At 40.0% G+C, this 12,761-nt stretch overlaps 1 protein-coding gene across 4 annotated transcripts in view; it reads left to right on the top strand.

The window, feature by feature from the left end:
• CD200 (CD200 molecule) overlaps positions 1–12,699 on the top strand; it is a 17,870-nt gene extending 5,171 nt beyond the window's left edge. For 2 of the 4 annotated variants that reach the window (XM_031022151.2, XM_081797135.1), the window contains 5 exons: positions 1,724–2,044; positions 4,523–4,795; positions 6,744–6,851; positions 11,190–11,312; positions 11,419–12,699. In XM_031022151.2, coding sequence (XP_030878011.1) covers positions 1,724–2,044; positions 4,523–4,795; positions 6,744–6,851; positions 11,190–11,312; positions 11,419–11,426 — 833 coding nt within the window. In that variant the 3' untranslated portion in view covers positions 11,427–12,699. The remainder of the gene's footprint in view (positions 1–1,723; positions 2,045–4,522; positions 4,796–6,743; positions 6,852–11,189; positions 11,313–11,418) is intronic. The other 2 variants (XM_081797152.1, XM_031022153.2) reach the window with 2 other exon arrangements.
• The last annotated feature ends 62 nt before the right edge of the window (positions 12,700–12,761 follow it).

Here is a 12,761-nt window from a genome sequence, read left to right as displayed (position 1 = left end):
AGAGCTTTTTTTGCATCTTATTTCAAGTTCAATTTGGGGGAATGTTTGTAAAGATTGTATGTTCTCTTTTGGTAAAAGTTTATAAATACATACCTATATACACATACACATATGATTTATATATATAATGATTTATATATAAATATTCACTTTTCAAATCTTCTCATCCTTACATTTGACCTTTTTGCTTTATCTGTATTTTTTAATATGTGGAAGTGAAAATTCTGAGCAAACTATGGAAAACTCTCCCATTATTTTTGTGGATTTAAAATTTTTCTTTTCAATTCTATGGCGTTTTATATGTTTCACTTATGTTGTTAGGTACAGAAAAGTTTGTTTGTTTAAAGATTTATTTATTTGAGAGATAGAGAGAGAGAGAACATGGAGGGGGAGGGAGAGAGAGAGAATCTCAAGCAGACTCCCTGCTGAGTGCGGAGCCTGATGTGGGGCTAAATCCCATGACCCTGAGATCATAACCTGAGCTGAAATCAAGCATTGAATGGTTAACTGACTGAGCCACCCAGGTGTCCCAACATAAAGATTCATAATGTATATATCTTATTTTAGATTGCTCCTTTTATCATTTTGAAAAATACATTTTTGTCCCTTACATCGTTTTTGTCTCCCATTCTTCCTTTTCCCTTCTTGTAAGTCTCAGTGATGATGTTGAAATATTCCAGGTCTTTGAATTTTTCTTGAATTTTTTCCATATCTTTATGCTTTTGTGCTACATTCTGGGAAGAATGTAGCACAAAAGCACACTTAACTAGTTGACCCTTCAGTGATGTCCATTCTGCTAAATCAGCCAAATCATTAAGATTTTATATTTGTCATTTTCTACAACTCTAAATTCTACTGTTTACAATGCTGGCTTCTTTTTATACTTAAGAGATCATGTTTATTCACGTCAAAGTGTTTCTTGATTCATTATGTCTTTATTCATTTAGTTTGAGTTCCTGGGTTTGTAGAGTTTATTCTTTCATTGAGTCAGCTTTCTCAGATGTCTGCCTAGTTGTTATTATATTAAGATTTCCTATTGAATCATCTCTCATATCAATATGAGTAGCCAGCATTGACGGGGGAAGAAATTATTGTCATGCCTTATATTCTGCATTGCATTAAGTAAAAATGTGGGAATGCGTAGTAAATTGTTATTTGATTGTCAAAGCCATCTGGTACTATGTAGCCTCCTGAAGCATTGTCCCGCATGTTCTTCTACCTTATGTTCCTATATTCACCACTGCTTCCCGGAGGCAAAAACTGCTATTGCTGACCCTTCTTTATAGGGGGTGTGTGTGGAATGTATAGGCCTGTTACATCTTCTTCACCTAAACGGATCACTCTGCCAATTGTCCGTTGGCCCTTTCTTTCTTCTGCACCTCTAGGCATGAACACTCCTGGTGATGCTTCTATTCTATCTGGCAATTTGCATCTCCAACCCCATTCTACCTGCTTTCAGCTTACAGGGATTCTTTGCACAATTTCTGTCACTGAAAGTTTGCTTTCTTGTTTTTTTACTCTGTTACTCTTAAAGATTGAATAAACGTATTTGAACTTATATTTCTCTAGCAACATCAGGGATGTAGGTAAATGTTTTCTTTGCATTTTTCTCTATCTTTTCTATGTTTAACTTTGAACATGCATTTTTTTAATCAGAAAAATATGAATTTTTATGTATTAAATTTTAAAATACAGATGTTCTTTTATGATTCCATGATAAAAGTCGTGACCCAAAATGAAAAAAAGCCGCTGAACACACCTGCTTCCTTAAGATGCTCTCTGCAAAATTCCGAGGAAGTCTTGATTGTGACATGGCAGAAAATCAAGGCTGTTAGCCCAGAAAACATGGTCACCTTCAGCAAGAACCATGGGGTTGTGGTCCAGCCTGCCTATAAAGACAAGATAAACATCACCCAGCTGGAACTCAAGAACTCAACCATTACCTTCTGGAACACCACCCTGGAGGATGAAGGGTGTTACAAGTGCCTCTTCAATACTTTTGGTTCTGGGAAGATCTCAGGAACAGCCTGCCTCAGCCTCTCTGGTGAGAATCTCTGGGAATACATTGTCTCTGGCTAGAAATGTCATTTTCAAGAATGTTTGGAACCTGGTAGTAGTGCCTAGTTTTTCAGGATCCTAACCTCAGAAAAGTTCATGAGAAGACACTTAGCCTTTCATGTCTGTTATAACTGTGCTTATGGTTATTTGGAAAGTTCGTGGGGCTACCTTGAATCTCTGCCTGGGGTTATCTTTGCTCTGAGGAATGGTGTTCTCAGCAAGAGTAAATTAAGGACCATGGTGAGGATAATGGGTTCTTCGTAAGTAGTGGTATGATTCAGACCTGGCTTTGCCATTAGCAGTCATGTGACCCTGGGAGCGTCCTCTCCCACTCTCTGAACCACAGTCTGTCTATCTGCACAGTAAGTATGAAATTGATCATCTGTAGGGTCTCTAACAGCTTTAACACTTTTGGATCTGAGGACAGAGCCAGATCGGGCCTACCCAGAGCCAGTTATGGTGGTCCCTCTCATTTTGTTTCAACACAGTTCTCTTGGGATATACCTCAGAGGCTCTTCATACCTGCAGTCAACTAGGTATTTAGCTGGATAATAAGCATTCTTTTACGATCCAAGAGGCTGAGTTTGACAAGTTTCTTTTCCGTTTAACTGACACATAGCTGGGATCAAGAATTGAGAAGTGGGAATAAGGGGTAACTTTGGAGCATGGCACACTTGGTAGTAGTTTTAGAAGGGAAAAGAGAAATTTAGACAGGGTTATCAGGAATGTTAAAGTGAGAGTTTGAGCACACCAAGAATATTGGACATGGGGTAAGAGGAGGATCAGTAAACGAGAGTGCAAGGGAGGTATGGCAACAGGAAAAAAAAAAACACAACAGGGTTTCTTTCACTTATTTTGCCTATAATGAGTCCTCTCTGCAGGCTCTTATGTCAGGTTTTCTTCTTGACTCTATGTTTTTGTTTTCTTTGTCTCTTTGTCTCCCTGTCCTTTTTCCTCTTTCCTCTCCCTCCAGTCTTCCCTCCTTCTTTCCTCTCCATTTTCCTCCTTCCTTCCTTCCTTCCTTCCACCTCCTCACTCGTCTTTTTTTTCCTTCTGGTGGATGCTTTTTTCATTTCTATTACTTTTTCTTTTCTTCTTTTTTTCTCGTCTTTCTCTTTTTTACCCTCCTTTACCCATAAACTTTTGTATTATTTTTTACCTGAAAACCAAACTCCCCTGAATTTTCTGGATAGTAATCCTGTTCTTTTCCACATGGATCATTTCCAGCCATACCTTATAGCTTCCATCTATAGCTTCCTTGGATGTACCAGAGAACCCTGCCACCCAGTCTCACCATGTCAACCATACTCCTCTTCCTTCACTTTTATCTGTCTTCCCCTAGTGCCCATCGACTTAGTAATCTGGGTGTTCTTTGGAAGAGGCCACAGTCCCTCTGGGCCCATTTCCTCCAACCCACTGCCACCCACCCACCTCTTGAACCTCTAAACACAGACCAGGTTTTCCTTTCGCTACTGCCCTTTAATTATCTTGTAGGCTCCAGAGTAACCACAGGAAAGCCAGCTCGTGTTTGCTCAGTAGAGATGAACTGCACATTGAAAGTACACAATGAAAATGAATTCACTGGTCAAGGGACTTTTGAAAGGGAACAGGGTTACAGCTGGACTACAATAATGTGCTTTTCTCATAAACTATTTTGTCTTAATTCTATCAGGTGATCTCCAAGGTCCTTTCAACTGTCATTCTGTGATTTTCTGGTTAGCAGCAGTGAATTTCTTTTTTTTAATTTTTTTTTAAAGATTTTATTTATTTATTTGAGAGAGAGAATGAGATAGAGAGAGAGCATGAGAGGGGAAGTGTCAGAGGGAGAAGCAGACCCCCCGCTGAGCAGGGAGCCCGAAGCGGGACTCGATCCCGGGACTCCAGGATCATGACCGCAGCAGTGAATTTCTAATTTACATTTTCTGTAGATATTCCAAGCAGGGACTTTCCAAGTCTCCTCCTCGCATCTCATTCTCTGGTCCGGCTCTGAAAGGCCATCTCTCAGCACTCCCTCTGCGGGCTCTCTGGTCTGAAACCGCCCTGGGGCTTCTGAGAAGTGCAGCCTACCTCTATGGCCATGCTGACGGGTGACCATTGTCAGACTATGAGAGGGACACCCCGAAGAAGCCAGAGGTGCTGCCTTGCCCGTGGAAATGGAGAACAGAATATTAGGCTCTGGATCGTTTGGGAAAGAAGAATCCCACCCCCCCGCCCCGTTCAGCTAATCCCCCTGCAGACAAACTACAGAGAGGATTTTTCTTGCTACAGGGCTGTCTTAGGCCAGTTTCCATCCCGCCAGCCAGAGGATTAGACACAGGAAGAGCTGAGGAGCCCCACTTTGGGTTGGATGTGCCACCTTATCCCTTGAGCCCCCAGTGTCTTTCTGTAAAGATCTTCCTTCCTCCTCTGAGGAGAATGTGGGGCTTAACTGATGGCAGACCATCATTTTTTTGTTTTGTCCCAGTACAGCCCACAGTGTTCCTTCACTATAAATTCTTCGAAGACCACCTAAATATCACTTGCTCTGCCAATGCCCGCCCAGCCCCTGTGATCTCCTGGAAGGTGTCTGGGTCAGGGATTGAAAACAGTACTGAGGTTCTCTTTCACCCCAATGGGACCACGTCTGTCACGAGCGTTCTCCAGGTCAAAGACCCCAAGCGTCAGGTGGGGAAGGAGGTGGTCTGCCAGGTGCTGCACCTGGGGAATGTGACCAGCGTCACGCAAACTGTGCATAAAGGTAAGAGAAGGCTGCGGTTGCATCTGTGTACACACAACTGGAAAGTGGTGAATGTTCTGCAGAGCCTCTTGGCCTCTCAGCCAAGGCGCTAGTAAGAGAGAGAATGGAGTAAGTGGGGAAAGAAAAACAGAGTTGAGGAAACCAGTAAAGCCAGTTTTACTTTGGTAACTGTTGTATGCTGCCCACATACCAAACGCTTTTGTTGAGATCCATCCACGCCTTTAGTTTTCCATGCTGCTGACATTTCCTGAGTGTCTCTTGTGTGCCAGGTGTTGGGACTGTTGAAGTGCAACAGTAAGCAAGACTCAGTCCCTGTGCTCAGAAAGCTTCTGTTCTACTGCGGATAACACAACGGGCAATTACACAACTGCGTGCGAAATGCTTCAGGAAGAAAGCTACGCTGCACCCGGGAGGATTGAGAGTGGGGAGGAGAGGATCAGCTCAGTCTGGAGGGAGCAGGAAGATTTCCTGGAAGAAGGGACGTCCATGAGGAAGGCTTTGCATCCTCTGCGCTGTAGAACAGGGCCACAGAGCTTTTAAGAAAGGGGCCAATGTGAGGATGTTTTCCTCACCCCTTTGAAACAAACTGCATCCTGAGCAAGACTGCTTTTGCTTTCTTGTGTTTCTCTCTAAGCTGCTAGCTCTGGGCCTCATGGACACAGGAAGTGAGGCCTGTGGGCGGGGGAAGAGAGGGAGCGGCAGTTTTAGGCAAGATGCTTTGGGAATAGCCACGGTTTTCTTTATCTGTGTGGCTAAAGCATCAGCTCTGGACGAGGCTCTCATTAATAAGCCTCCTACAAAGGTACTGATGCTTTTTTTCCAGGGAGCATTTTAAGCACTAAAGCCTGGGAAAACTTTCCCCTGAATGCCTTATTGGTGGGGTTGCCTCTAGGGAACATTTCCTATAGTCATTTTTGGGGTTATTGAAAAAAACAGACTAATCAAAAAGTCAACATTTAGGTAATTTTGGGCAAAAGATTTGTAGTGTTAGATCTGGACATTTGTGAAGAGATCCTCATTTTCAGCCAAGGCAGAAGGTAAATTTCCCTGAAAAGCAAGAACCTGAAAAGGAACATGTCTTCTTGTCCAAGAATGCCAGAATCGACTTACGTCGTTTATAATGTTTATACATCGTTTGTGTAATGTTTGTTTACTCTGCGAGCATTTGCTGAAAGTCTTCCATGCTTCAAGCATTTATCAAGCACTGGAACCATGGAAGTTAGACACATCTCTGTCTGAAGGGGCTTGGTTGAATTATGATGTGAGAAATCCTGTTACAGAAGTATGAGGAAGATGCTGGAAACTCCCAAATCAGGAAGCTCTTCCCCCACTGTAGGATTGCGGAGTGACACTGAGGGGCTGCATTTATTGACTGTTGGAAAGAGGTTTAATAACAAAGACACAGATTAGAAGAAATACAATAAAAACATTGAGATGAGTTACTTCTGGGGTTGGCATCATGAAATCCATGATTTTTTTCCTTTATATGTCTCTGTATTTTCCACAACTTCCTCAATAAATATATTATTTAATGGGCTGTGACCTCTGACCAAGCCTTGGTTCTGCCCCTTACTACGCTGATTTGGGGCTTACTTAGCTTCTCTGAGCCTCAGTTTTTTGTTCTGCTGTTGTTGTTGTTGTTTTTATATGTGCGATGATGATAATAATACCTAACTCTTGGGTTGTTTTGAGGATTAAATGAAATAACACATTCAAAGCTCTTATGAGATAGTAGCCACAGAAAACGTGGTTAGATTATTATTAACTAAATGTTATTGAAATAATATGAAACCATGAGTGGAGACATCAATAGGTATATATTTGAGGATAATTTTCATCGAAAGCTCCACTCTAGGAAAAACTCATCACGATTGCTTTATCACTTTTTGCCTCAATGGTTTCTGCTTATGACTTTGTTTCTCCTTTTTCCCCCCTTCACCGTCTATAGGATTTTGGTTTTCAGTTCCGCTCTTGTTAAGCATTGTTTCCTTGGTAATTCTTCTGGTCTTAATCTCCATCTTACTATACTGGAAACGTCGTCGGAACCAAGACCGAGGTAAGTTATCATAGGAAGTACAAAGAAGGAAACAAATGATTTTTTAATAGCACTGTGGAGAGCACAGGAAGATATAAATAAGGGATGGCAACAATGTGTCCTGCTTGTTGTTGCTGGTGTTTTAGAACACTTTTGGGGTCATTTTCTTGCAGTTGGACATTAAACTGGATGTTTCTGCTTTTTATTTGCTACGATCATTTAATGGCTAATTATTTGTACGTTGAGAGTAAGGGTCGATGAGAGGAAATGTAGACAATGTCCAATCCCTGTAGAGTCAGCTGACAGCCACACCAGAGAAAGAAGTCTCCGTACCCACACTGTGTTCTTCTACCCATTAACAAGAAGGACAGTCTCTTTTCCTTTTACAGCGAGCGCTCCCTGGGCCAGCTAGTCCACATAAGAGACTCTGAAATTGTCCAGTATACTCACTAATTAAATAGTATTTTCTATGTTATACTCCTACTATGCCTCAAATACTATAGGCAGCTTACAGGTGACCTACACTTATTAACTCCGTCATGTCATTCTGTCCTTATAGACTATAAATTTTTTTCTGTCCCTACAACATCTATCACAGTGTCTTATGTATATGAAGTTCTCAATAAACTTTCATTAAGACAGTGAATGAATCGGATGGATGGATGGATGGACAGATAGATTTTCAAAGTGACGTTTTCAATTCTCTTTTTCTTATTGTAATTTCAGTACCTCATAAATGCTGAGTCTAAAACCTTGGGAGATACTATAAAATGAGAAGCTATAAAACAAGAGGAGTCAGCTAGAGAGAGAGATTTAAATTTTTTTGTTTTCGGGAGGCAGTGCATAATTTATTAAAGTTAATGCAAAGCTTCAGTTTATGGTGTGTGTGATGGGGATTTCCAAGGGTGAAAGGCTGATATGGGAATTTTTTCCATCTCGGATGACTGAAAGATAGGGAAGAAAAAAACTGTTGGTTTTTTAAAGTTAAATCGTAAGCTATCTTTCATGTTGTAGGTTTTTCGAACACTTAATTTTGCGTAAGCCTTATACAAGTATCAGATTAATTCTTGTGATTTTATAAGAAAAGCAACAAATCTTCAGTGTCAATGACCCTTTTGCAAAAGTAGATAAAAGTGTCTGTTCTGTGGAAAGAGGAAATTACAGATCAGATAATTTTATTGCATATAAACATAAGCCCATAGAATTCATTAGTGCTCTGCAGAATGTCAAAGGCAGTAGGCTGTTTGATTTTACTTTATCCAAACATTTCATTTTTCCCATTAGGACTTGAAGCCAGAGAGGGAAATTGACTTCCTTCCCTAAGGTCGCACAGCTAGTTAACAACAGGCTTAGGACTAGAACGCTGGTTTTGGTCTGCTGACCTCTGCCGGAATGTTCTTCCAGCTATGATGCCCTGGAGTCCTGACTTGAAAGGCATTATTGGGTTGCATGTATTTTAATCCTAGCTTGCTGTTACTGTTGTACTCTTTTGGAAAGCGTGAGGAAAGAAGTATGAAGTGTTCAAATTCATCTTAAAAAGTCCCTGTTGGACAAGAATCTTATAATACAATCTATTCAAGCCCAAGGTAAATTCCACTAGAATTGGGCATTTGCAAAATAATTGTCCTTTGTTCATTAAGTAAGTCTTGGGTTTTCTGGGAAACATCATTGTTCAATGTCTTTTCTAGTTGAAGCAAAGGGAGTCAGCTTATCTTTGTTTCTAGGCTTTTTCTCATTTATGAAAATAAGCACCTGAACCTCTACAGAATCTTGCAAGCACTGGGATTGCCATTTACTGATGATGTCTTCATGACATACGGCCAAATCAGTTAATTACATTGAATGTTCAGTGGCACATTTTGGGGGACTGAATTTTTTTGCTGGTTTCAAATATTTTAACAGCCAGATGATTTGGTCCCGTTTACTTAAATAGCTAGTAAAACGAAGTGTCGATTATGCTGGAGACTTAAACACTCAAGATCAAAACTGAAGTTATAACAAAAGTTGGGCGAAAGGGAAGAAAACCATAGAAGATGTTGACATTTTAAATTGCTTTAAGTAGCAAATTCTGATTATCAATTTGTGATGAAAGCCAATGGACCTACTACATTTGCTTCCTCTTTCCTTACCCTTACTTTGGATTTTCTTTTTTTTTTCTCTTTTTCTTTCCATCATCTCCTAAACACCTAAAACTTTTGGATGGGCAGGAAAACATGATCAGTCAAAAATAACACCAAATTTCTGATCCCAGTGACTGGAACAATGGTGATGTGCTCAGAAATAAGGAAGTGAAGAGGGGAACTGAATGTGTGTGAGTGTGTGTGTGCTTGTGTTCAAAGTTCATGGAGAGAGAAGGAGGAGAGGAGGGATGAATTCATTCTTGATGAATTCATTCTTGAACTCACTGAATGTGAGTAGAAAAGAATCCTCTCCAGGGAGCCGCCCCATGGTAAGACAAATCTAGTTAAGTAAGTGTGACTCAGAAACAACAAAGTCTATTTAGATCAAAATCACTTATTCATTGCTCACAAAAACACAAGCAAATTTATAGTTTTGGGATAGAGGAGTGATCTCTAATGATGATGTCACTTTTGTAGAAAAATCACTTTTTCTTGTGATTCTGTTTAATGCCAGAGAATGGTTGTGTTCTTTTCACCAGTGAAGGTGAAATACCTCTGGAGGAAGGTATGATGACTTAGAGGCAATTTCTCTTTGTATCAGTCCTGATGGGATCATTGTAGTTACTTCCCATGAAACGACATCAGTAAGATAATAGGTTGATTAATAGGTTGATATGTTTTCAAAGAACAGCCTCTTTTCTTTGTCTTTCGTGAATCCAGTACTTTATTACTAAAATTGAAAGTGAAAAAATAAAATAAAATTTCCTAGGGAAATTTTCCACCATTCTGTATTAGTTCTTGCTATTAAAACCCAGTTGATGTCATAAATGTGCCCCTTCCACAATGAAATTAAATTTGAGCTTGAGAATAGCCTTTTATTTCTCATTAGTCAACCCACCAATGATTACATGCTTCTCAAAAACTCACCTCCCTTTGGGGCAGATCTTAATAGACAGATAATCACCTCAGTTTTTGAAATTTTTGAGTACTAGTTTTCTTTTGTTTGATTGAGTCAAGGCAGAATTGGCAAACAGTAGAAAATTTAGACATTCATATGAAATGCACACGCCAGATTTCACTTTTTCTTCAAGTGTCTAGCCATTTCATAGCAAAGTGGTTTTTTTTTCTTGCCCACATTATCTATAATTACCCTGAATTCTTTCACTTCACTTCATAATAATGTAACCTGTAAATGGGCTCTTTCAATGATAATGGCAGTGTTAATAAAACACTATGTTCTGGGTGGAATCATGCCATTTTTTTCTTTTGTTTCTTTTTTAAGATTTTATTTATTTGACAGAGAGAGAGAGAAGAGCAGGGGGAGAGGGAGAAGCAGGCTCCCCACAAAGCAGAGAGCCCGATGTGGGACTCGATCCCAGGACCCTGGGATCATGACCTGAGCCGAAGGCAGACGCTTAACCGACGGAGCCACCCAGGCACCCCGCCATTTTTTTCTATTTTAAGCTTAGTACTATATCAAATAACAAAAGTGCCCAATGGACAATTTATGATGGTGAAATTGGTGACTAGTTAGAAGGACAATACAAAGAGTATTTGTTTCTAAAATAATAAGAATCTTTGCTTTGCGTAATAATTGTACTTAACATCTCCCTGAGGCAGGCTAGATGGGTGGTAGCCAGCACCCCACCCCAGTTTCCTTATAGCTCTAAGCTGAAGGAATGGGGTGTTTTATACGAGAAAAGTGTGGGGCAACCTTTATTGGACTGCTTAGGTCAAAACTGCTGGGAGAAATCTTGCATTCCAACGTATTTTTCTACAAGAGTTTACCCTTGAATGGGGGCAGATGCCATCCATCATACCAAAATGTCACGACCAGATGACAGAGTCACTCACTAGCAGAACCTTAAGCCTGGGCATTCTTGCCTGAGCTATTCTGTGTTTTTTTTTTTACCACAGACAGCAGGTACTGGAATTTTGGCAGGTTTAAAATGTTACAGTTTCTGGTAAAGAATTACTTAAGATTACACAGAGAATGAGAGGTAGCCCCAAGATAAAATCCCAGGTCTTTGCCTGCCTTGTAGGGAGGTCCACATCCTTTCAGTTTAGGTGCGAGAAACCTGATAGCCCTGGAAAGGCCCTCCATGGGTCTACTTTGTGACCATTCCCAGCCCAAGGTCCAGTGAGTTAGTATCCACAGAGAGCAAAGCTCAAGGTCTTATAAATAAAATACATGTAGATTATTTGGAATTCTCTCTCTCTTTTTTTTTTTTACTTGTAGTCCTAAGTGATTCTGCAAAAGATTATTTCCTAGAATTACCTACGTCCCTTGGAGAGAGTCACGGTCTCCCCACATCACATTGGGTCAGGAATGTCCTTATCTTTGCCAATGAAATATGCACAGGTGTGTTCTATGCTTACTGACACTTCTGTTATGTATCTTCTTCAAATGTGTTAGGATAGACATTATAAATGTTGGAAGTTAATATCTTGATCTTTCTTTTATCCAGAGCCCTAGAGGAATCACACAGAACCTGGAAAATTTACTCCCTGGTCTACTTGAATCCGACTCAGAAGGAAGGCAGGAGGAAAAGGGTCATTCTCTGAGGGACATAAAGAGCAGAAGAGGTAGGGGTAAAAGACCTAAGAATTTCAAGATTTTCTACTGCCATCTAAGCTACCCAGTGCTTGTGGGAGTTCCAAAAGGAAGTCGTTTTATCTCTCAAGTCTGTTGTAGGACTTGATTTTGTGAAGCAATGCAGTGTTGTGCTGTTGAAAGGAGACTGGACTTTGAATCAGTAGCCACAACTCAGAGGCTGACTCTGGCTCCAACCGAGGGCAACGCTCTGTCCATCACTTTATCTCAATGTGCATCCACACCCGCATCCAGAAAATTAGGAAGTTGGACCAGATCGTTTGCCATTCTGCTCCAAAAACTGATGTAATTGCAGGAAAAAAAGGAATCAAGAAAGGAAAAAGAGAAAGGAGAACACGGGAAGGTGTTAAGGACCAAAGAACTTTTCTGAGACTACCTTTTACCTTTCTGTTGCTGTTCCATCTCTTCTTCCATATTGTTCTTAGGTCCACGAGTCAGTTTCCTCCTCACGTGGTGGTGGTAGTCCACTACCTGCTGACTGGTTTGTTAGTAACTGGTCTTTCTAGAATCCTTGGTTTCACTGCAGTTCTTCATGTCCTCCTCTGACTGGCGTTTACCACAATGAATATGGACTGAATTCATTGCAAAATAACACTGACAACCTTAACTTTACTTATCTACTTGTATAGAAGAATAAGTATTGTTAGCCCAGCAGCTCACGTTTTTAAAAAAAGCATTTCCTGTCCCATTTGACTTATAATAGGATCTGGTCCTATACCAGTCATTGTGAAATCAAAAGAAAATACATGATAAAATAAAAACAGGCATTTAGGAAGTTTCGAATTCAAAGTCAATTCAGATGCTTCTCCCTCCTGGCTTCTTTTCCCATGAGTTAACTTCTCATAATAGCAGAGAAGGTATGTTTGGGTTTAGAAATCCCTTTGTTCTAAATTATATTGTTCTAACTAGTGGAACATTTTTGAACTCTTAAAAATCACAAGACCAAATTATTGACTTTTTCAGTATCTTTTGCTTTCTTGTCTCTACTCAGTGACCTAAGAACTAAAGCTTAAGTTGTTTTCACTGTTGAATTGGATATTTGTATATTTAGCAAGCTTTTCATATGTTATTTAAATCTGTATTATTTCTTATATTTGTATTAAGATACTGAATGATTAAAAGTGTCAAATCTAAATATTTGGTTCACGACACTCTTTTGGGAAATGTGGACATTAATGATAATCTTTAGATTTTCCC

The sequence above is a fragment of the Leptonychotes weddellii genome, chromosome 1 (assembly GCF_054177405.1).
Source record: "Leptonychotes weddellii isolate Sample4059 chromosome 1, ASM5417740v2, whole genome shotgun sequence".
In the NCBI taxonomy this organism is placed as follows: Eukaryota; Metazoa; Chordata; class Mammalia; order Carnivora; family Phocidae; genus Leptonychotes; species Leptonychotes weddellii.
This window is presented reverse-complemented; position numbering and strand designations above follow the sequence as displayed.